Source organism: Lodderomyces elongisporus, chromosome 2, assembly GCF_030384665.1.
Source record: "Lodderomyces elongisporus chromosome 2, complete sequence".
NCBI lineage: Eukaryota > Fungi > Ascomycota > Pichiomycetes > Serinales > Debaryomycetaceae > Lodderomyces > Lodderomyces elongisporus.
Window position 1 is genome coordinate 651,908 of NC_083674.1, and position 24,195 is coordinate 676,102.

The following is a 24,195-nucleotide window of genomic DNA, read 5'->3' on the forward strand; positions in this document are numbered from 1 at the left end:
ATAATCGTATCTTTTAATTCGGTGAGTACTCTCTATGAAGCTATATTGATATGGCAAAAGAAAGAAAAAAGAAAATAACGAATTCAAACATACGTTAGATGTGGTTGGTTAAAATAGTGTTGACGAGTAATATGAAAAAAAGTGGTTGGAAAAGATTTTTTGAAAAAGTATAATGAAAATTTTTTTCTTCTTCTTCGTTCTCTCAAAATCTTTCTGTTTTTTTTTTATTTTTATTTTTATTTTTTTTCCAATTTCTTCGCAGGATGGTTTTTTGATGCCACTTTTTTTTTTGGTACCGTGAGTTGAGGTAAAGAATAAAAGGACGTAAAAGAATAAAAAGGATGCGAGGCACACTACTCATGAGAATTGCCGCTTAAGAAGGTTCTACCCAAGAAGCAAGGGAAACATATACACGCACACACACACACATACTTACAAACACACTTTGATCTTTATATATATTGGCGAATTGGCAAAAACAACGTAAGAGATCACAACACTTGTACTATAACCATATAAGATGGAACGATGAGTAGTTTTAGCACTAATGAACTACACAATGATTATGCGAGCAAAATTTCGCAGCGGCTTTTTGAATTGGTAAAACCTTTTTGCACCGAGTTGTCTCAACAGACATCATTAAATCAAACATCTTTCAATGAAAGTCGAGTATTATCATTATTAGTGTCCATTGAAACGGCATGGAGGCAGTTTAACGAGGAGATGGAAAAAGGAAATGTGGTTAATAATGTTGAATCCTTGGCAATTGCGCCAAAGTTGGCTGACTATATTTTCTTCCCCATATCCAGTCTACTCAAACAACCACTGCTCAGTGACTCCTTAGTTCAACACATTCTCGCAATCATAGACTTATTGATCCAATATTGTTGGAAGTTTGATGCCAACTATGCATTGATGGACCAGCTTCTTCCGTTGGTGCTTTTTCTCTCCGGAGCAATTGCCAACAAGCAAACCTCAAATATTGGAGGAAAGTCATTGCAATTCAAATTGGTGGCCATAAATACATTATCAGGACTTGCAAACATTTTGGGACAATCGTATTTTGAAGCTTCAGGCAAAAGGCTTCATTTTCTAAGTGATTCTTTGTCGCTATCGCTTGACGTGATCACATCCACAAAAGCAGCAGACTTGGAATCGATTGAAGTATTAAACCTGGCGCTTGATCTAATTTCTTTGCTTCTCAAACGATTATCACCAGAACAAATATCTATGATTCTACCTGGCTTGACTTCCTCGATTGCAAAATTTGTCTCTTTGAACTCTAGTAACAGTTTCAAGGTAATGGTAAAAATTCTACATATTCTAGGCATGGTCATTACCCAATCCTTTAACGATACACAATTAAATGCACAGCTCGAAGTCGAGTCCGAGGATGGCGAGAACGAGGAAAGTTTGTTAAATATGGAAGTGAATTGGGATGACGATATCAGTACAATTGATGCGTCATCATTGTTGGCAAATGAAGAAAGAGGAATACATATTACTGAGAAAGATCAGCGAACCATGTCATGGCTTAAAGCAACTTCAAAGCAATTAAGAATGTCGTTGATTGTTGTGTTCAAAACAATGCTTCTTAACCCCACTAGTAGATCGAGGCTCAACTCGAAACCCGAATTGTCTAAACTGGTTATCACGTTTATTGCAAATATATTGCAATCAAGCTTTGTAAGTTTGTTTCTTGAAGTGACACCTTTAATGCTTGATTTATGCGTCGTCTTGCTTCATGCATCTCTCTATGAATCCGAAGAATGCAATGAAAAGATATGGCAGGTAGTTGAAAATATCCGACTAAGTTTTGACAATGGCAACCACAACAATAATAACAATAACAGTAACAATAACAACAGTGATCATAATCACAATACCAATGCAAAAACAAGGGCATTACGGGAGTTGGTGAAATCAAAGTTAGACGACTTACTCGATAATAAGCTATCCCAACTTGTTTTCTCAACAGACGAGGACAAGATTGCCATGACTGTGATGGCAATTAAATTTTATTTTCCACTATTTCTTGAACTATCGCGACGTGACCGACAGCTCCTAGACGAAGTTGTGTCACTAAAAAAACAATGCCTTCGAGTATTACTTCAAAATACAGTAGAACAAGTAAAATATGAGACAACAAAGCGACCCAAATCGAACTTTCAGCTGAATATATCTGCCGGACATATCCAGAACAAGGAACTGAATCTACTTGACTCCATTGAGCTTCCAGGATATATTAACGCCAGAAATGTGAAGGTACAAGATCAAAAAGTTTCCAAGCCTAAAGATTTGGTTTCATCACACGACTTACAACTCTTGGCTCGTCAATGGGAGACCCGTGCTTCCACGGATCTGGACGTGAGCAGCGATGAAAGCTATATTGATATTAAATCACCGTACCTTGAAACGTGCTTGAAGCTGTTGATAAAGTTCTTATCGGAACTCAAAGACGGCAGTGAAGTATTAGATATCTTGGAGCAGGTATTTGAAGACTCAGACTTGTCATTCACTTCCTCATTTTCACTTGATCCACAAAGTTCATTATCCCAGGGTATTGCATTATGGTTTGCTGGGCTCTATGCAACGAATTCATTTTCTAAAAATTCATATTTTGACACATCAGAGTTTTTGAACTTTGGCGATGCAATGGATACTGATACAGAGGATGATGCTAATACGACAGAGGAAGAAAATGAGAGTGCATACTTGATGTTAATGAAAGCAAAGGAGGTATTAGATGAGCACGCTTTGCATCAAAGCAACCCCTTCTCTTCTTCTTCTTCTTCTTCTTTATCGATGTCCATGGCTTCGAGTTTTGAACTTGCACACGTATCAGCGCTTGAAGCTATACGTTTGGTTGCTGGTTGCTTACTGCAAGACCAATATAGAACAGATGTTCTAATGCAATACTTGCTTCCTATATTGCAATGCTTGACTTTGGTTGATTATCCTCGCATTCAAGGTCAAGCCCACAAGACTTTGCAAACGATTTTGAACATTTATTACTCTGGATCAATGGTTGAGATGATTATAGACAATCTGGATTATCTTATTGACTCTATCAGTATGCAAATGTCAGTGGCTAGCAACCTTACTCCTGCATTACCTGGAATTTTGATGATTATTATAAAAATTGCTGGTGTTCAATTATTACAGTCTAATCAATTGACAGATGTTTTATCTGATATGTTTGTCTTATTGGACTCATACCACACATACAACAAACTAGCTGAAACATTCTTTTTTGTATTTGAAACGCTTGTTGATCAAATAAAACAATGCTATATTCCTGAGACTCTTCATATTGAAGATCAATATTTCAACAACAGCAAAACCCAATTTAATCCTTGGGGTATGACAACTAAAGAAGAAATGATTGCATTCATTGAAAAAACGGAGATTGATCCGTACGGCATATATGAAAGTGAGAAGGAATACTTTACAAGACCTGGCGACAAACCGTTTTCGGAAATGAGAAATGATTCTGACGATGAGGAGGAGGAGGAGGAGGAGGGGGATGATGGAAATACCAACGAGACTGAAGGCAATACTCACGACCATGATAGTCAAGAGGCGAAAGAGAAGGATGTATGGATTTCACCCATACCGAAGGAGAGTTACGAAGTGCTTAAACGAATTTTCAAATATGGGTTCACATTATTGACTCAGCCACTGTTTTCATTAAAGTTTCAGATTGTAAAAACATTGAGGCTAATATACCCATTATTATGCACTGACTACAAGTTGGTGTTGCCAATAGTTACAGCACATTGGCCTGTTTTAACAAGCTTGGTTACTGGTGCTACTTCTCTCTCAATCTTTTCTCTTCTGTTGGATGAGAATGACAAGAAATTTCCCAAGGAGAAAGTTTATGTAACAGTTGAGAGTTTGAAGTTTGCTACAGAAATAATCAACTATGATCTGTCCTACAAGGAATACTTTTTCAGTAGGAAATATGAAGAAACGTTGGAATTTATATTAAAGCACTCTCATTTAGCTAATTTAAAAGCTATATCTTCTAACAATAATAACCATGGATCGGTGGATAATAAAACACTTGTTGTGAGTGAGAAGGCCATATATATGTTTCGCATGTATCCACAATTGAAAGAGGCGCTCATTGAGTTTTTACTAACTGGTGTGCAATGTTATGGCAAGACCATATCTGATTTGACGAGACTCGAGGTTATTCAACTCTCTTTCAAATTAGGTATTCCTCAAACTTTTAAACTTAGTAGGGACACTTCATGTGTTCTTGAAGTTGTTGGAAACTTTTAGACCAAATTTTATTAACTCATTCAATACTTCAAGTAGCGTGATTTTCTCTTTTTTTTATTTCGTTTTCCAATACAATTATTTTTTCTTCGCTATTTTATTTTCCACTCATATCATTCTTTCATAACTACATCCTGATTCTCTTCTGCTTCTTCTTCTTCTTGTAAAACTAGGTCATTCAAAAGTGGCGGTTTTCTCAGTTTTTCGACCTTTGCAGGTTGGAAATTTAGAATTTGCTGGCCCTTGGGTAATATGGGTTCTGGTCGCAGGTTAGCCTTGGTTCTCTGGTATGCATTTCCATCACCTTGATTGTTTGGATCGTCATGGTTGCTATTTTTTTTGTTGATATTATTATTATTATTATTATTATTGTTGTTGTTGTTGTTGTTGTTCTCATTGGTGGTGGCGCTGATAATGTTGTTATCTGCGCTAGCCGAAACCACTTCTGCCTCTAAGATGTTTATTTGTTTCTTCTTCACCAACTCACCAACTGGACTTGTCCTCGGCACCGTATCGCCCAAGAAATTTAAGGAATCGTGACTGCTCACAGCATTTGCAAAGTCTTTATACTGGATCTTTTTTCGCTTATCCATTTTGGCCAAGAGACTTGCTTGTTCGACAAAGTATTGCACAAATAACTCTGTGGCCAATCCGGTTGCGTAAACTGCACCTTTTGTCGACCCAATGTAATCAGGATCCATTTTGAATATTCTTTTGATCTTGGATATTGGTAGTGACATTTGCTGCTCATCAGAGGAATCTGATTCCTCTTGTTCGTTGTTGGTACCGTTAACGGGCCCGACCTTATCCTTCAGAACTTTGCTATTCTTTTCTTCATCCTTTGTGTCGTCGTCCTTCATTTCTTCGTCTTCCACCTCAACACTAACGGGTTGTGTCGACTCGGTTTCGACTTTGACGGTTTCTTGAGATGGCGTGATGGACTCGTCTTCAATCTCAATTGAAATTTGTTCAACCATGCTTGAACTATTGTAAATTGTATCTAGTAGGAAATTACCGTTGCTGATACGGACTTTTTGTTTTTTAATTAGAGGATCGAATTTGTGTATAGCAAATCGAAAAGTGAATTATTAAAGTGAAAGTGAAAGTGAAAATGAAAAGAAAAGTATGAGAAACAAAAGTGAATGAAGTAAAAGAACGCGTCGTTTCGTCTATCAGTCACGTGAATAACCAGTGATTTTCTTTCATTCAATAGACTTAGGAGTTGAACAAGTAAACAACTTCATCTTGAGTAATACACAGAATACACATTCCTATTAGATTAGATTTTGATATATGCATATATATATAGATATGTCTATATGTATATATGTATAGGTTTACGATTCTTTTTCTTTTTCTTTTTCTTTTCTTCTTATTTTTTTTTTTTTTTGAAATTTACATCAGAAGATAGCTACAATACCACACGAAAAGGTGATATTAAATTGATATACTTTCGTCTATTATTACTTTCCATGACTCCATTAACCTATTTACAATCTTGGGACAAACAAAAGAATGAAAGAAAAAATAAGGGCACCTTGTGTATTTCGACCAAATTTAAAAAAAAAAAAAATGAGACCATTTGTGTACTATACTCCAGGTCTGTACACTTATACCGCCACTGACTCTTTTTCGGATTTGTTATCTTCGTTATGTGTTTCATTTTTCAATAGTTTAGGATTAACAATTTTCTCAGCGTATCCCATTTCCTCAAAATCCAATTCCGTAGCTCCTGGTCCTTCCTCTACAAACTTGATGGCGGAATGTAAGGCTAACTCGGGACTTTTGAAGCTATCAGCGTAACCCTCGACTTGCTGGATAAATTTTGGTGAGTTCGGCGATACTAATGGCTTCAATTTGCTTGCATTAAGTCCTACAGGCACAACGTATGTCCTCACCTTGTCCCAATTAATATGATACCTTCCACGACTATCGATGTTACCGATACCCGAGGAACCAGTACCTTTATAATAGTGTTTATTACCTTGCTTTGTAGTCAAGGGGTGTCTTTTTGACCCCGATTTAAGTTGACCGTACCATAGCGTTCCATCTCTATACGTTTTCCAGGGCCTCCTTAAGGAAGCCTGTGCTGTGGCTTGAAAGTTAAGGACTTGTGATGCTCTCATCTATGCAGTTTTCAAAATGTATGTACTGTTGTGTGTTCAATACTTTTTCAAAAGACTTTCCAAATACTCAACCTTGTGCAACAAGATCAAATTTTTTTCCTTTTCCCTTCTTCTTCTTCTTTTGTTTTTTTCGCTCGTTTTTTCGGTGGTTGTGGTTGGGGTGAGAGAGTTGTAAGAAAAGGTGTGCGAGTGCGAGAGTGTGTGTGTGCGGATGTGCTTTTATTTGTGGTAAAGTTCAACTAAACAGCTACCAAATGGTGAGAGGACACTATACTAAACTTTGGTTGTTCATGTTGTTGTTGTTGTTCATGTTGTTGTTGTTATTGTTTGTCAAAGATTTAGCAGCTCATCGATGCTTCGAGGAAACCACTATAACATCCATTATTCTGAGAAAATTGTGCTTATAATTCCTTCAGTTTGAATAGTTTAAAATAAAAATCGCATTTACTAATTTCCACAATGATTTGTTTGTTTTATGTTTAAGAAAAAGCTCATCAACCATAGAGTAATAATCAAAGATGTTAAACAAGAGATGGAAGGTCGGCAATGCTCGCGTAATTGCGGTTCATCCAAGGACAGTGTTACCAGCAATAAGACTAATCCTTTATATATATATATATTCTAATCCAAATCTGCTAAAGATAATTCCACGCAATGTAATCCTAAATACTGATACTTAATACCATATATATATGGGCTATACACTGCGGCGCAAATCGCAATACAAGCGCAATAATCTCCACCAAAAGCAAAGAAAAAAAAAGAATGCGAAAAAAATAAAAAAATAAAAAAAAAGTAAATAGTAAAAACGTATAATTGCAATTGGAAATGGTTGTGTGTGTGTGTACCACAAAATTAACTTTTAAACAGAGACAGAACAGATAAGGGCAGCAATCTTTGAATTTTATCCTATTGTTAAAACACTAAATGATTTTTTTTTCTTTTCATTTTTCATTCTTTCCTACGTACTTACTTATTTATTTATTAACCGCAAATAAAGCCGTCTGAGATGAAATACAACTTCTTCTAACATTTCTTTCTTTCTTTCTTTCTTTCCCTCTTTTCATCATTACTAATTACATCAGCAATGTCAGTGTCCATACCAGAACAACCAGCAAACCAAGGGCCATTCAATGCCCAACACGGCTATGCCGATATAAATGTCAAGCCACAAAAATACTCGGATAAGCCTACGCCAATTTCACCACATAGCCATCAGAACAAGGCTTCTGGGTTTGTCTCAGAGCACACAGATAAAGAACATGTCAAGAAGTATGCAGAGCTGGGAGGAAAGAGGTTGTTCAACATGCTTATTGGGTTCCTTTGTCATTGATTGAGAGAAGGAAAAGTGTTGAAATGGAATTAGGAAACACACACACACAAGAACAAACAAACAAACACATACATACATCAATATAGATTTATGTAAAGCTATATATAAAGCTATATATAAATCTATATTGATATATCGATATTCATATCTATGTGTATATTCACATATACATAGGTATAAGAGAGTGCTATTCTTTATAATTTTTTTAATTTCTTTTTTTTGTTATTTATATCAACCAGTGAAATAAACAATTTGTACTATATTATAATCTTGGTTGTCCCTTTTGCAACTCCTGCTTCACGATTTTCACGACTTCTTGAGCAAGTCCGAAACTGCCCTGGTATCCGCCGCCACCAGCACCGTATTCGTGTATCAACCATTTTTTTGACGTATCCAATTCTACTCGTGGCCCATCTTCTCTAAATGGGCGGAACCCGACACTGACTTGCTTGATTTCTATAGTTGTTGGGTTGTTTTTGTAGTTTGGATCGATGATTTCTGGCGCATATTTTATGGCTCTTTTCAATAATCGCGAGGTCAATTCCTTGTCTTCTTTGGGGTCCTTATCGTTTGGTCGAAAACATCCACCAATAATCGTGCCTCCTTCTTTACGAGGCATCATGTACAACATTTCATCGTCCAAGCCTGGGAATCCTTCTACGGAGATCATTGCTTTGACATTATTCTTCACAAGCAATACTTGCCCTTTGACGGGAAAATTAAACTTTTTATCATTTACTCCTTTTAGCGTCGATGCACGTAATCCGGCAGCATTGATGACATAATCAGCTTTCTTGCCAGTGGCGGTAAAGTTTCGTGCCTCTTCAATATTGGAAATTAATGGGCATTTGGCAATAACATTGCCCAATTCCTTGTTTTGTTGTACCAAGTACTTGAGATATGTAGGCACGGAAATGACTACACCTTTGAAGCTCGTAGTGAATGATATATCGGGCTTATTATAGTTCAGGTCGATTATTTGAAAGTCTTCAACAAATGTTCTGTACCATGGAAGAAACTGTTGGAAATCACCCTTGGCTTGACTTACTGCGTGGTCAGTGTAATATGAGATTGTGTCAACAGTCCATATTCCAGCCCTGGGGTCATTTGCGGCAAGCTGCATAAACTTTTTGTAGGCTGGTTTATCAATATTCTGCAATCTTTTGTCTTGAGTCGTGGCGAATGATTGCCAATTGGCACCAGCATAAGGCGAAGTATATGAAAAAGGGTCGATGTGGCCTGGAAGATGATGGCCCACTACCGTGATTTGTAGTTTGGGGTCGGCTTTTTTTAACTCAATCGCGGTGGTGAGGCCCACCACTCCTGCACCAAGAACAACAATCTGTGTCATGATTGTGATGAATTGACTGACTATTTGTATGTGTATTCTTATTTGTATATATACCAAAATATATAAACCTATGATATCTCTAATCTCAGTTTCTTTTACGCGAGCCGTTGTCGTTTTTTTGCTTTCAATTTTTTTTATTTATTTTTGATGTATATTTTTTGACGTAGTAAAATTGTGCACTATACTGATGCAAAACTCTTGGTGTTGTGGGGCGTAAGGAGAAAGGAATAGAAGGAGGGGAGAAGGGAGAAGGGAGAAGGGAGAAGGGAGAAGGGAGAAGGGAGAACCGCGGGAAACTCATGGGGAAACTTATGGGGAAAAAGGTGGGGATCCGAGGTGTGCACATTTCTCCACCAAAAAGTGGTTGGTAGTGCCTTTACCAATTATTTAAATAAATAGGAAAACACTCAATAATTAGTTGATACAAGAATCAGGAGAAGAATAAGAACTAGGAGAATAGAAAGAGAAAGAGAAAGAGATGAGTTACCAGATAGAAGCAGTATCTTTAATTACATCTTAAATTAAGCACAAAATATTGACAAATTACATGCTTTATTGTCCGTCAAGTGTAGTTCAATCAAATGACTTTTCCAAACTCTCTTCACTCACAAGTTGTAGGACACAATTAATTTCTTCTTGCACTTTAATTTCTACAATATTGTCACTTAGTAAGAAAACTTATAGTATCACCTGGTAAAAAAATGAGACCAATTGGTTTCAAATATAGTTACTGGTAATTCCAAGTTGAATTATGTTTGATTCTAGTGTACGACAAAGTCATGCTTTTACATCAAATAACATTGCTCTGATACTTTATAGTGTGATGATAAAATTTTGATTCAATATTTGTAAAATTTATTTTCTTTTCTTTTCTTTTCTTTTCTTTTTTGGTTTGTTTGTTTTTTGTTAGAAGAGTGGGTAAATAGTCAATTGAAGAAAGGAGGGGAGGAAGAGAAGATTAAAGGTTATAGATTAAAGAATAAAAAATAAAGACAAAACAAAAGAGACAAAAATTAGGTTTCTTGAATGTAACCGTCGGAATATTCATTTAGTTACTTTGATTAACCAGCTAAACGGTGACATTCTGGGTATAACGGCTGTCATCCGATCAGTGTATTTGACAGTTTAATTATTACGGTTATTGTCTATCGGCTGTACTGTCAAACTACAATAGTTACAGATCAAAGATTGAAGTTGGTATAAAATTGTTCAATGTTGGCAAGCCAGCACCAAATTCAAAATTTGTTTTTTTTTTTTAGTTTGGCAATGTTCAGTATTCATGGATAATAAAACCACAAAAAAATTTCAACTTGGTGATCCAAGAAACCAAAATGAAAGATGTTTTGGAAAATCATTTTTAGTGTAATAATAGAAATAAAAAAATAAAAAAAAAAAGCAAATAAGAAAGTGAGACCAAAATCAAAAAAAAACACATAGAAAACATGGAGCTTATAAGTTGTAACCAGCACTGAATTATAATGGTTACGTACAAATACAGGATAGTAACTAATCAAGAATATTTACACCATTAACTCTAGCTTCAATGTAATATTAAGAAATATATTCTTTTGTTTGCTCTCTTTTTACTTTTGATATTTTTGAAATTTTTTAAAAATTTTGATGAATAGGATATTCCGTTTTTTTTTCAAGTATAGATTTGAATTAAATAACAATCATACTGAATAACAAAATAAAATAAAACAAAAACAAATAAAGTTTCTGTTAGTCAGTAAGTGTATATCTGAAGCTAAATTCTTCTGACTCAATCACAGCTTCACAATACCCAAGACCAGCTTTTGCTAGTAATGTTTTTTTTTTCAAAGCCTCTTGTAAATTAATCTGCTGGCTTCGTTTTATACAGAAACAAACCAAAACAAAAGACAACTAAAAAAGATATCAAATAAGGAAATCCTTTTGCCTATTTATCTATACCATGGTTCAAAGAGATGATCTGATTTTTCTCATGGGTCAAGTTGAAGCAAAAAAAAAAATAAGAAAAAGAAAAAGAAAGAAAAATTGAGGTCAAACTTGTGCAATGAGAGATAACTAAAAAAGTGGCTGAAGATGCTTCATCAATGATGTTGTATGCTTTCATGCTCCGAGCTCTTTTCTCTAGCTTTCCTCTTCCTAGCGTTTCCATCTTTGTTCTCTATAATGCAAAATGTCATAGTTTGGTGTAATATATACATATGTATATATATATGCTTATGTATATTCGATGCTGTTAGTGTTTTAGTTTTTAAGTTAGATCTTTCAGCATTGCATGCTGGCGGTCCAAATTGGGATACGCGATATAACACAAAAAGAACGGTAGATAAAAATAAAAATAAAAAATAAAAAAATAAAAATAAAAAATAAAAAAATAAAAAATAAAAAATTAAAACATAAACAAGTCAAAGGTCGAAACTTGGAAAGTTTGAGGCAGATAGAAGATGATTTATCAATGGAATACGCGAAATCAACCAGTCTAAGCCTTTACCAAACACCGTTCCAGCATCCATTTGTAATAATTGTCAATACTCATTTTATCCTTTTCCGTTATTTTTTTTTATTTTCCATTATTACTTCTTTGCTTTGCTTTGCTTTGCTTTTCTTTAATCATAAACTGTATACATATTCTGGAGTCGAGTTTGTTTTGCTTCGTATTGCAAAGTACAGTACCATTTCTATAGCTCACAAAAAAAAGAAGACACATAACAAGGCATATGTGTGCGTGTCTCTTCACTCCTTTTGTCTTCATCAATAACTGTCACTCGTATATACTGGAGGACTTATACTAATCAAACGTTATTTGTGATTGGTTACTGGTGGTTAGCCGTTACTAATTGGTAGTCACAAAATGTTGGTTAATGTTGTTTGTTGTTTATTGTTTATTGTTTGGTGTTTGTGTATTGTTAACTTTGTGTAATGCTGGCGATTTGAGCCAAAAAAAAGATTTATAATAAAATTCTTACTGGCGATCTACTGGTTTTTTTTTATTTTATTTTTTATTTTATTTTTTTATTTTCTTTTGCAGCTAAAAGAGATCTAGTTCAGCTTGGTGTAAGTGTGGGAAATGGATCACCAACTTCCAAGAATTGATACTCCAACACCAATATTACTGGTAAAAGCCACAAACTAGTATTATATACATACAACAAACAATGCTAAGCGAGTAATTAACATTATTGTACTTTTCATCAAATACTAGACCAGATTGCAATAAGAAAAGAAAAGAAGAAGAAGAACAGCAACAGCAAAACACACACACATAACATCCTAGAATAGATCACACAGGTATATATATATATATATATATATATAACCACAAATAAGCTACTTTTGAACTTATCCTTTTTCATTTTAACCTCTTTGTTTTATATTGTTTTTTTCACCTACTTTTTTGGTAAATACATATACCCAGTGACACTTACAATCATTTATATATATATAAACATATACATATTTGTCTACTATCTTCTGAATATATCTATTCTTTAGTCCACTCCTTTTTACCACCTTTTTTTTTATTTCTTTCGTTCATCGTTAAACCTAACTTCAACTGTTTACACACATCTCCAAAAATTATTTAATCCACAATACCTTATATTTCAACTAGGAAACAACTATAAAAAGAGTATCAACAAACTAACAAAACACAAACAAATTGAAAAGTTCTTGCAAACGAAAAAAAACTAAAAAAAAAAAATGAACTTTAAACTGATATTGGCAACCACATTGGTCCTTGCCAGTCAAGTATTTGCAGCCGACGGAGAGCTAGAGCAACCACAAGAAACTGTTATTGTGACAAACACCCATTACGTACAAAGTCCATGTATTCTGTCATTGGCAGCTAATTTATTATCAAATAATGTTCAAGGATTGACCACAGGAATACCCGTTGTTATAGTGCATAAGCCAAGAGGAGCAAAATCTGTTTCCTCTCAACAACAACAACAACAACAACAACAACAGCAATCGCAATTGCAATTGCAGCAAAAGGGCACTGTCGTACAAACCAACTTTCACACGGTATACGAAACAGTTTACCCTACTACAACCAACACAGCAGTAACTACACCAGCAACAACAACAACACAAACAACACAAACAAAACAGTTGGCTGCAACCACTAGCACAGAATCTTGTAAAACATTCACCTCCACTTATACAACCATGGTAGCTGCAGCAATAAACTGCGTCGATGGTGTATGCCAAACATCCACAATCACTTCAGTACTCCCAACAACGTATACTAGCACATACACCGTGTCAAGCTCTACTGCTATAAATCAAAAAAGCACAACCAACAAGGGCCAACAAGTCTCTTCCACAACTAGATCACGCAATTCTGCGGCTGCTGCTGCTGCTACTGCTACTGCTGCTAGTGACAGAAATGACATCTCGTACGGATTAGCCCCCGGTGGATTGACTGCAACTGAATCATTTGCAACCACTGATGTCGAAACGGCAGTGACAACCACTTCCACCATATTCACTGCCTCTCAAGATCTCAGCAGCACATTTGAACCAGAGACAACAATGGAGTCAGTGCTAACAAATAAACCAGCACCAGTCACCTCACAATCAGTGGTGCCTGAAAGCAAATCCATCACCATTGATGTTTCATCCATTACTCAAGATGTTACCATCTCGGGCTCGGGTGGCGCTACCAATAATTTATCAACACAAAAACAAAATTCCACAACCAACCTATCCGATTTGGCAGCAGCAGCAGCTTCGGCAACAACAAGTGCGACAGATTCAACGCGATTGTCCAACATTCTCGAGACAACTATTGTTGCAACAAATAACGATAAAGCATCATCTACAGAACACGAGAATTCGGAATTTTCGTTCACCTCTAGAACCACTTTATCAACTGTCGTGTTAACATCGTCGTTTGTTGCTTCGTACGGAAACTCATCTGTTATTTATAGCTCAACATATTCGAGTATTGAAACTATAAGTACCGTTGTTCCAGTCTCAGAGACCATTGAAGCATCAATTCAATCATCACCAGCATCAGTGTCATCGTCAACTTCAGCTTCAGCATTAACTTCAGCATCAACTTCAAGTTTAGGCTCTGCATCAAGTACATTATCTGATCACTTGTCAAGTAGCTCTTTAGCTTCTGAATCATCAATTGAATCTTTGGAATCAATGGCACAAACATCTTCTGCTTCAACAGAGTCTTCTGCATACACGGACTCGTGCTATAATGGAGATTTGTTTGCACCAATTGACACGGATGCACCACCATCAATTTTCTCTAGGCAAGAGCTTCCTTTGGCAATCCCCGCCGGAGTGAATAACAATGGTGCACCTATACAAACAAACAAGTTCTACGCCAATTTGTTCCTTGGTGATCAAACAATGATGGTATACACCTACCCATATGCAGTTTATAGGACAGCGTACACCACAGACAACCCATTCAATGGACTTGGAATTCAAGTAGCAAACAAATCAATGAGAGTGTTTGGAAACGTCAACTCCAACAATGATAATCCTTCATACTATTTCAATCCAACAAACAATGCCGAAGTGATCTTTTCCGCAACCCAATTTGCCAGCGGCAATGCTCTTTATATGGGGGTAACTGATATGACCGAAATGGCCGTTAAGGTCACATTGTCTGAAAGCTCGGATGATGATATCAACACTGTTGAGATCCCAATAGTGCAAGGTATGGGTTTTGTTACTTCCATTTACAATGGTAACTTGATTGCTAATTTAGACTCCATGTACGGTTTCAGGACCTTGGTATCTGAGAGCTCCAGCGCAATTCCTTCAAACATTATCAAATATCGCGCAACATTGTTTAATGGTGTTGAATGGCTCATTTACGTCACTTTGCCTTCTGCAGACCCTGAATTTACATTACAGGTTTCTAAATTGCTGACACAAACCTCTTCGGATGGTAGAACCATGATTGTGGCTTCCAAAGCCATTGACGGTTTGATGATCCAAGTGGCTATTGCTCCGGGTCAAACAGGAGATCAATACTACGACGCCGCAGCAGGAATGTATGTTACTGATGCTGAATTCAGTGGATCAGTTGTTTGTTCTGGATCTGCAACATTTGACATCACCTATAAAACAGCCGGTACCTCAACAAGCGGTAATCCAATAATATTTGCTTTGCCTCATCACCTTACCACGTTGAATGGTGCAGATGCTGGTGCAACCGGTATACAAGTTTTGTCCCAAACAAAAGGTTACATGTCAGGATTTTTAACCAAGGTTCTTTCATTTGCAGAAACCATCAACAAGGACATCCGGTTCCTTCCATACATTCAAGGAGCCAGCACATTGGAGTATTCGGCTGAAAAAGTTGCTTTACTTGCCACGTCTGCTAATGAGGAATTGGCCGTCAACATTGCAGAAACTGTAAGCAATATGAATTCCAATTACTTTTCTGGTAAAGTCATTGACAAGTATGCACAAATCTTATTAGTCGTTGATGAAATTATTAAGGATGATGCGGTAACTAATGCAACCTTGGCTGAAATGAAGACTGCATTTGAAACATTCATCAATAATGAGCAATACTATCCATTGATGTATGATACCAAATTTGGTGGCGTTACCTCAACTGCTGCTCAAAATGGTGATACTGGTGCGGATTTTGGTGCAGCATATTACAACGACCACCATTTCCATTACGGTTATTTTGTTCATGCTGCCGCCGTTGTTGGTTATATTGATAAGAAATTGGGAGGTACATGGGCTCAAGACAACAAGGACTGGGTCAACTCTTTGGTACGTGATGTTGCAAATCCTTCGAGACAAGATACATACTTCCCCGTTTCAAGACTGTTCTCGTGGTATGATGGTCACAGTTGGGCTGCTGGGTTATTCGCAGCCAATGATGGTAAGAACCAGGAATCAAGCTCTGAGGACATTCATTTTGCATATGGTATGAAATTGTGGGGTAACGTTGTTGAGGATTATGCTATGGAGGCAAGAGGAGGTGTTATGTTGAATATCATGAGCAGAGCATTCAACATGTACTTTTACTTCAAATCAGACAACACTATCCAACCTCTGGAAATCTTACCCAACAAAGTCTGTGGTATCTTTTTCGAAAACAAGGTTGATTACACAACATACTTTGGCACACCAAAGGAACACCCAGAGTACGTGCATGGTATTCATATGTTGCCAATTACTGCAGCAAGTTCATCCATCAGAATTCCATCGTACGTGCAAGAAGAGTGGGATGATCAAGTTTCAACATTTGTTGATAATGTCACTGATGGTTGGGCCGGAATATTGAGACTAAATCAGGCTATTATTGACCCTTCAACTTCATATGATTTCTTTAGTTCCAGCAGCTGGACCAATGCATACCTCGACAATGGTCAAAGTAGGACATGGAGTTTGGCATATGCCGGTGCATTCAGTTAATTTATTTGGGCGTCGAAAAGTCAATACACCATTGAAATTAAATGCCACTACGAGTATAATAAAAATAGAATAGAAACGTAATGATTGTTAAATGTTTTTTTTTTGTTCTTCTTCATCATCTTTCTTTTTTTTTTTGCTTTTCGTGTTAAATTTAGAGGAAAAGTGATAGATTAATGTATATTGAATTAGTTTTGAATATTTCAAATGTATGTAATATCCGTGATATCTTACTTTCAATTGTATTTACTTTTACAGTGACAAAGTGTGTCCATCTTGTACTTTTTTTTTCTTCTTTTATTTTCTTTAAACAAATAAAATGCAAACACACAAACACTTCCTTTTCTTTCCTTGACTTGTATTGTAGTCAATGTGAATTTGTACATGGTTTTGATGATACGATTTATTTCAGTTGGTAGAATAGTATTAGTTTTTAACTCAATGGTAGCGAACTTATATTTTTTTCTTCTTTTCTTCTTTTTCCTTAAAAAAACATAAGAACCTCGTTCTTTTTGACCCTGACAGTCAAATTCTAGTTCATGTGACCACAACCTAGCATAATTTCTTTCCACATCAAACATATACACAGTCAATTGCACCATTTCAACCCATTCTAAATTACCGTCTGATGTTTTCCTTTGCCAAAAAACTTGTTGACAGGTTTGAGGGCCATGCAACGCAAAACCAAGCGCTGGACATTTATTTTAAGAATGCTACAAAGATGAACAACCGCGGGTATGCACTCCGAGTTCTTAATGTTGTTCCACACTCGCTTGCACACGCTAAAGGTTTTGAGTCGTGGTTTGACTATATAATCAAGATCAATAATCATGAACTTCCCATGCTCTATGCATTGTCAACTTATTCATATACCATTAATGAAGATGGGTCAATCACCTATGGAAATGGTGTCACTACTGAGCAAGCAGCAGCAATCAATGTCGATGTACTCAAACAAGAATTGAGCACCTTGGCTCAACATAAGCAAGAAGTTGTCTTTGATGTATGGAATGCAAAAGGAGGTGTGATTAGGCAAATTAGTATCCCTTTGAAATTTGAAAGTGGAAACGATAATGATAATGATAATGGCAATGATAATGGCAATGGCAATGACAATGGCAATGACAAAAACAACGGCAATGACAATGACAATAACAAAAACAATATAGATGATAAGGATAATCATGTTGGAAATGTATTAGAGTCTTTTGGGTTAACTGTTGAGTCACAGCATTTGAGCACTGCTACTTATGTGTGGAGGATATTAAATACGCACCCAGGATCACCTGCATTCAGATCACAATTGGTTCCTCACTCGGACTTCATTATAGGATGCGACTCTGCTTTCCCAAATGATGGCGCAAAAGGATTATTGAGACACGGGGGCGAGCATCTTCTCTCAAATACGGTATCTAGTTATTACAATCACCATTATTCGCATTCGGGTGAAGATAACGTTCCCATCACCTTATACGTGTATAACCACGATTATGATATATTACGTCCAGTAACAGTGAACTTGTCACGCAGTTGGGGAAATGGACATAATAGAGGCATCTTAGGTTGTGATGTGGGGTATGGTTTGATTCATCGGATCCCTGAGGTCATTGGCAAATTTGAAGGCAATGCAATTGTTGACGATGTATTGTTTTTAGCGGATACCAAGACAGAGCACGGGTTCTCGTCTGAAGCTCTGCAACAGCAACAAGAGAATTCTGATCTGTACATTACCCCAGCCCTCCATCCACAACCTCTTGGAATTAATTCTGTTTCTGCAGTCGCTCCAGCAACCACCGGTGTTATCCCACCTCCACCAAAATCAACTAGGAAAAAGAAGCATGTTGCCGCTCTTGGTGATGATGGGTTGAGTGACTATATGAATGAAGAGTTAGAGAAATCTAAGAAATTGGAAGCAAACACACGGTCGAAAAGCCCTACTACAGCTGGGGAAGTTAACCCTCCACCACCACCACCGCCAGCAGCAGCAGCAGCAGCAGCTAAAAGTAGTTGATTGATTAAACTTACGTATGGATTAACGTAATAATGAAATCTTTGGCAGAGTATATTCGAATGCTTCAATCATGTCAGAAAAGAGAAGGGCCTCGTTAGCTCATGACCTCAGATATATATATATATGGATATATATATATATATATATGTATTTCCTTGTCTGTAGATTACTGGACGTTGTACAATACTTTAGTACAGCAGTATATAATTTGTAATAAAAAAAATATAGAGTAAATTTTTTTAAAAAAAATAATAGCGTTAATATGTTATGGTGAAATGCTCCAGACCGGAATCGAACCGACGCTCTTGTCATTACGAGTGACACGCCTTACCACTTGGCCACTGGAGCCTATTCATCACGACACAAAACGCTCACTGCTCCAGACCGGAATCGAACCGACGCTCTTGTCATTACGAGTGACACGCCTTACCACTTGGCCACTGGAGCGGTATGGGATTAATGTTATATATCGTGCCCAAGGGCTCGATTAGCCAAGAGATTTAACCAACTGCAAGTTGATGCTAGTTCTTACATTCAAGTTCCAAGAGTTAAAGAGTGGAGAACCAACTCAAGTTATATCGATTACATGAGCTACAAGAATAGGGGTAATTGGACTAGGAGTGGGGTAAACGAATGGGAATAGCTTGGCTTGTATTGCATAAGATCGCATGGCTTGAATCGTATGAGATTCGAGGAGCGGGGTAAGCGAACGAGATGGAATAGCTTGGCATGAAGATATGAAATATGAGGAGTCGTTTAGATATGTTGTCTTTTATATGTCTTATATAGCATATAGTTCTTGAGGACAAGTTCTGGTATAAATAGAGGACTTGTTCTTCAAGAAGTTTGCTTTTTAGTTGTTTATGAATTAACTTGTTTACCAATCAACAAAAACACATTTCTATAGTAACACTAATACTATAGATCAAGCACCTCAATTTATACGTACCTCGAACCTTGTTGCAAGTTTCAAGGTTCATCGCACTTAAGTAGAAAGATATTATAAACTATCTGGTAGCGTCGCTTCCATAATATTTTTCTTAAGAAATCACTGCTAGTATGACTCCAAGATCTGAAACCGCTAGAAACGCGGAATCCCAAACCGCTCACTTCCCTATCGAGGCCATGGAGGCCTTAGTCAACAACCAAGGGGCCATGTTTGCTAAAATGGTTGAAGCTATGGAGGAGATTAAGTTTAGTGCTGCTTCAGGTTATGAATCTAACCCAAAGGTATTGGAAAATCCACGTGACCCGGAGAAGTTACAGACTTTCATTAGACAAGTCGAAACTCGGTCCCAAAGGTATCCCGAGTACAGGGATAACAAGGTGGATTATGCCAGACGGTTCATGGCTGGGTCGGTCTTGGAAAGATGGGTCTTAAGTCAACCCGATATTTGGCAACTTAGTTGGTCAGATTTCCTGGCTAGACTCCGTAATTCCTTCTTGGATCCGTCGTACGGAGACAAGGTTGAGATGCAGTTAGAGAAACTCAAACAGACCAGTACGGTCGCGAAGTATGTGGAGGAGTTTACTCGTCTCAAGGCACTCTTGCCTCCGGGGCTCAGATCGGAAAGATCGTTGAAAAGAGTCTTCGTCATGGGTTTAAAGCCAGTTATTCGTCCTTTGGTGTTGGCTGGTTTACGCAATGACGCTGTGACTCTTGATGACATCATTAATGATGCTCTTATGCAAGCCACAGGTGTGGAAGCTGGATGGGTTGATGACCTTAAAGCCTATTCCAATCGTTGGAATGAGTTTAAAGCATCCACCAATGCTGATGCTATGGAGTTAGATGCGGTCTCCTTCAAGAAGCTTAGACCCCAAGAGAAGAAGGTATTGATGGCAAATGGTGGTTGCTTCAAGTGTCGTAAGACGGGACACTTTGCTAGGCAATGTCCAATGGGAGGGAAGAAAGCTGACAAAACTAGAGCTAGTTCAAAAAACTAGTTAAGTCTCTGAAGCTGGGGGACGTTAAACGAAACAGCAGGATGTCGGAAACCAGGAAGGTCAAGGTGTCAATGGATGAAGTTTCGGTACAGCGTCCGGAGGAGGTGCTCGAGGTGAAAGAAGAGTTGGTAGAGCGTAACGATGCTAAAGAAGTGAGTGTACCCAATGTACAACACTCGGTGATTGAGGATAATTCAATTGAATTAGATGAAATCACACAGAGAACTGAATCGATCATACTTCAAGATTCGGAAAGTGGCCTGGAAGGGTCGAAAGAGCTTGAGCTCTTTGAGCTCACAGTGAGCCAGGGGTTTGATCCTGCCAAGGTCAATTTGCCACCCCCAGTTGAGAACAGGAAGTTCTATGTTCCGGTTGTGATGATGCTGACTGCTGTTAAAGGTAAGGAATGCATGGCATTGCTTGATTCCGGTTCGGGCGAAGATTTGGTGCTGTCCAAATTTATAGAAGGGAAGATCGATAGTCTCCCTCAGGATGCTTGTTTATGTGACGTGATTGTTGCATTCGGTGCAAGTAGGCAGGTAACAAAAAGAGTGTTGCTTGAATTTAGTATAAACGGTATACATTTTAGCCGTTGGTTTATGGTTGTCCCAGGGTTTACCAAAGATATGGTATTGGGACTCGACTTCGTTGGTGAACATGAGGACTTGATCTCGTTCAAGAAGAGATCCTTTGCTGGAGTCAGTAAAGAGAACCCTATTGGGTTAGTTGACAGCGATGAATTCGTTGAGGCAGTTGGCAATGCTGCGGAAGTTGGTTTGTTCACATTGAAAACGGAGGAGAAGGTTGATAAGATGCCGATGGATGCTGCTAACAGGTTTCCGGATCTTATCAAAGAGTACAAGGACATTTTCTTACAAGAATTGAAGGAAACGCCTGTCTCCAGGGGGCAATGGGATCATAGGATCAACGTAATTCCATACGTTACAGCCCCAAGTGGAAAACAATACCCACTAGCTAAACCCGAGTTCGAGGAACTTAAGTCTCAGGTGAGAAAGATGCTCGATGCTGGTTTGATTAGACAGTTAGGTGTGGGAGAATCAGATTTCAATTCTCCGGTGTTGTTTGTCCGCAAGAAAGATGGTTCATACCGTATGTGTGTGGATTATCGTTTGCTTAATCTAACAGTTGTTCAAAAGCAGTTTGGTATGCCGGTGGTTGAGCAGTTGATTAAGGAGGTATCAGGATATCGGTATTACTCCACCTTGGATATGACGCAGAGTTTTCATCAAATCAGATTGGATGACGAAACTAGTCATGTGACAGCTTTCACAGCATTTGGCAAGAAGTTCGCTTATAATGTGTTGCCGTTTGGATTTACTAACGCTCCAGCTATCTTGCAGGAGACTGTTTCACAGTTGATACAGGAAATCCCAGGTTGTGTGAATTATATTGACGACATTATTGTTTACTCTAATACCATTGAGGAACATAGGAAGTCATTGCTGTTGTTGTTTGAAGCTTTTAGAAGAAACAAGTTCTTCTTTAAGGGGTCCAAGTGTGAGTTAGGTGTATCGAAGGTGACGTTTTTAGGTCATGAGGTTGGTCAGAAAGGAACTCGAATTCCAGAGGTCCAGTTGGAAGTTATCAAGGCCATTAAAACTCCTGATAATCCCAAGGACATGCGAAGCGCGTTAGGTTTTTTCAACTACTTTCGACACTACATCCAGAATTTCTCCAAGATTGCTGCGCCTTTATACGAGTATGCTACCAAACGTAAGGTTGAATTCACCCAAGTGCACGACAAAGCTTTCAATCAGTTAAAGGCTGATTTAGTGAAGTCAGATGCATTGGTAAAGGTCAATTACGAGTTAAAACCAGTTAGGTTTCAATTGGAGGTAGATGCTTCACATCACGCTATCGGTGCCGTACTTAAACAGGTACACGAAGACAAGGTGGTTGGTGTCATTGAGATGGTTTCCAGAACCTTAACGGTAGCTGAAAAGAATTATCCCATTAGGCAAAAAGAATTGTTGCTGATTGTGTTTGCTGTAAAGAAATTTAGGCATTACATATTGGGATACGAAACTGTGGTATATACCGATCATCAGAGTTTAGAATCATTGTTTGCATCAAATACCCGTCCTGAATCGGAAAGGATCATTCGATGGTTAGAGTCATTACAGGAAGTCCAACTCAAAGTTCGTTACAGAAATGGTGATGCTAATGTGCTCGCGGATGTCTTATCAAGGTTGGTAGATGCTGGAAGGGTAGAGGTTCACGATTTGGATACTACAGTTGCTGCAGTCACGGATACAGAGGAAACGGTCACTCAAATATTGCTGAAAGAGAATGTCATTGATCAAATCAAAAAGTCGTATACAACTGATGCATATTTGACTACAATATTGAATTTACTTACCGACACTGATCGTACCAGAAACCCAATTCCACCAGAACTCCACAGTGCAATTAAGAAATATTCGTTAACAGATGGGGTCCTTTATTATGCTACTCAGAGTGGACAAAAGCCTGTTGTTGGAAAGTCAGTTGCTAGGATGGTATTGGAGAAGGTTCATTCATTCGGGCATTTCGGTATCACGAAGTGTTATTTTGCCATTCAGCCGTATTTGTTTGTTCCAAAGTTGCTTGAAGTGGTTACGGATTATATCAATTCATGTGATCATTGTCAAAGAGCGAAGGCGATTCATGGTTCGGTTGGTGGATTGATGTTGCCCAGTGACGTCCCGAAGGATGTATTCAGTACGATTCATCTTGATTTTGTTACAGGAATTCCGACAACACCTGAAGGTTATGACTGTATTTTGGTTGTGGTATGTGCGCTAACTAAGTATTGTGTTTGTATTCCAACGAGGAAAAGCACAAAGGTGGTTCAGACTGCGAAGTTGCTAATTGATGAAGTCTTTTCGGTATTTGGGGTGCCCCACACGATCAAGTCAGACAAAGATATTCAGTTTATGAATAGTATCATGAAGTATGTCTTTGAATTTTATCAAATTGACTTTAGAACTACGAGTACCAACAATCCATCTACAAATGGTCAAGTCGAAGCCTTGAATAAGGTGGTGGTTCAAACGATCAAGAGTTTTTGTCACAAGGAACATGCGTTATGGTCACATTATTTGAAGGTTGTACAGTTTGCTATCAACACCAATTATGCCCCAGCTATTCGTATGACACCTTATCAGGCCGTGTTTGGTCGGCTTCCTAGAGATCGGACTGGTATTTTGGATATCAACATGAAGCATAGTAGCTTGTCCGCTGAACAGTTGGTGAGAAGAGCTGAGGCTATACATACACAGATCAAGGATACCATGTCTTTGAGTCAGGATGCCATGTCCCATAAAGCGAACCGGGGGAGGAATCCTGGCCGCTTTGAAGTTGGGGACTTAATCTTACTTCATCGAGAGGCATACTGGCGTCCAGGAAAATACAAGAAGTTGACAGATGTCTATCACGGTCCATTCAGGTTGGTTAAGAAGATTAACGACAATGCATTTGAAGTTGACTTGCCTAGGATGAACAAGAAAGATCGGGTTATCAATATTAAGTATTTCCGGAAGTACATTGAACAACGTCAGGTATTCAAGGAGCCACCAATTAATTTAGTTGAAGCTGAAGCTAGGGTTGAAGATTTAAGCGCAATTCTTGGTTATGATGCTGAAAAGTTTGAGTTTGATGTCACATGGGTTGGATGTAGACCAGGACATGGTTCTACCATTCCCATCGAGTGGTTTTATCGAAAGGTGCCAAAGGTATTAAGGGATACCTTGAT

The 24,195-nt window shown here is 37.8% G+C and overlaps 8 protein-coding genes and 2 non-coding genes across 10 annotated transcripts; 5 read left to right on the forward strand and 5 right to left on the reverse strand. All coding sequences in view use genetic code 12, as the record gives it.

Moving 5' to 3' along the window:
* Nucleotides 1-528: 528 nt before the first annotated feature.
* PVL30_001543 (uncharacterized protein) lies at nt 529-4,287 on the forward strand (the record flags this gene model as incomplete). The annotated part of the gene is made up of 1 exon (XM_001526694.2): nt 529-4,287. The coding sequence occupies one exon, from the start codon at nt 529-531 to the stop codon at nt 4,285-4,287; it is 3,759 nt and encodes a 1,252-aa protein (XP_001526744.2).
* A 110-nt stretch (nt 4,288-4,397) lies between these two features.
* DPB3 (DNA-directed DNA polymerase epsilon, subunit C) lies at nt 4,398-5,261 on the reverse strand (the record flags this gene model as incomplete). The annotated part of the gene is made up of 1 exon (XM_001526695.2): nt 4,398-5,261. The coding sequence occupies one exon, from the start codon at nt 5,259-5,261 to the stop codon at nt 4,398-4,400; it is 864 nt and encodes a 287-aa protein (XP_001526745.2).
* A 633-nt stretch (nt 5,262-5,894) lies between these two features.
* On the reverse strand, nt 5,895-6,410 carry MRPL27 (60S ribosomal protein L27, mitochondrial; the record flags this gene model as incomplete). The annotated part of the gene is made up of 1 exon (XM_001526696.1): nt 5,895-6,410. The coding sequence occupies one exon, from the start codon at nt 6,408-6,410 to the stop codon at nt 5,895-5,897; it is 516 nt and encodes a 171-aa protein (XP_001526746.1).
* A 1,087-nt stretch (nt 6,411-7,497) lies between these two features.
* PVL30_001546 (uncharacterized protein) lies at nt 7,498-7,743 on the forward strand (the record flags this gene model as incomplete). The annotated part of the gene is made up of 1 exon (XM_061119240.1): nt 7,498-7,743. One exon carries the CDS (start codon nt 7,498-7,500, stop codon nt 7,741-7,743), a length of 246 nt encoding a protein of 81 aa, XP_060975223.1.
* Nucleotides 7,744-8,005: 262 nt separating this feature from the next.
* Nucleotides 8,006-9,094, reverse strand: DAO1 (D-amino acid oxidase; the record flags this gene model as incomplete). The annotated part of the gene is made up of 1 exon (XM_001526697.2): nt 8,006-9,094. The coding sequence occupies one exon, from the start codon at nt 9,092-9,094 to the stop codon at nt 8,006-8,008; it is 1,089 nt and encodes a 362-aa protein (XP_001526747.2).
* A 3,687-nt stretch (nt 9,095-12,781) lies between these two features.
* Nucleotides 12,782-16,486, forward strand: ACF3 (glycoside hydrolase; the record flags this gene model as incomplete). Its single annotated transcript, XM_001526699.2, has 1 exon — nt 12,782-16,486. One exon carries the CDS (start codon nt 12,782-12,784, stop codon nt 16,484-16,486), a length of 3,705 nt encoding a protein of 1,234 aa, XP_001526749.2.
* Nucleotides 16,487-17,111: 625 nt separating this feature from the next.
* PVL30_001549 (uncharacterized protein) lies at nt 17,112-18,494 on the forward strand (the record flags this gene model as incomplete). The annotated part of the gene is made up of 1 exon (XM_001526700.1): nt 17,112-18,494. One exon carries the CDS (start codon nt 17,112-17,114, stop codon nt 18,492-18,494), a length of 1,383 nt encoding a protein of 460 aa, XP_001526750.2.
* Nucleotides 18,495-18,770: 276 nt separating this feature from the next.
* On the reverse strand, nt 18,771-18,842 carry PVL30_001550. The gene has a single exon. It is a non-coding gene; the product is annotated as a tRNA-Thr (tRNA).
* Nucleotides 18,843-18,869: 27 nt separating this feature from the next.
* Nucleotides 18,870-18,941, reverse strand: PVL30_001551. The gene has a single exon. It is a non-coding gene; the product is annotated as a tRNA-Thr (tRNA).
* A 612-nt stretch (nt 18,942-19,553) lies between these two features.
* Nucleotides 19,554-20,441, forward strand: PVL30_001552 (uncharacterized protein; the record flags this gene model as incomplete). The annotated part of the gene is made up of 1 exon (XM_061119241.1): nt 19,554-20,441. One exon carries the CDS (start codon nt 19,554-19,556, stop codon nt 20,439-20,441), a length of 888 nt encoding a protein of 295 aa, XP_060975224.1.
* Between the last annotated feature and the right edge of the window lie 3,754 nt (nt 20,442-24,195).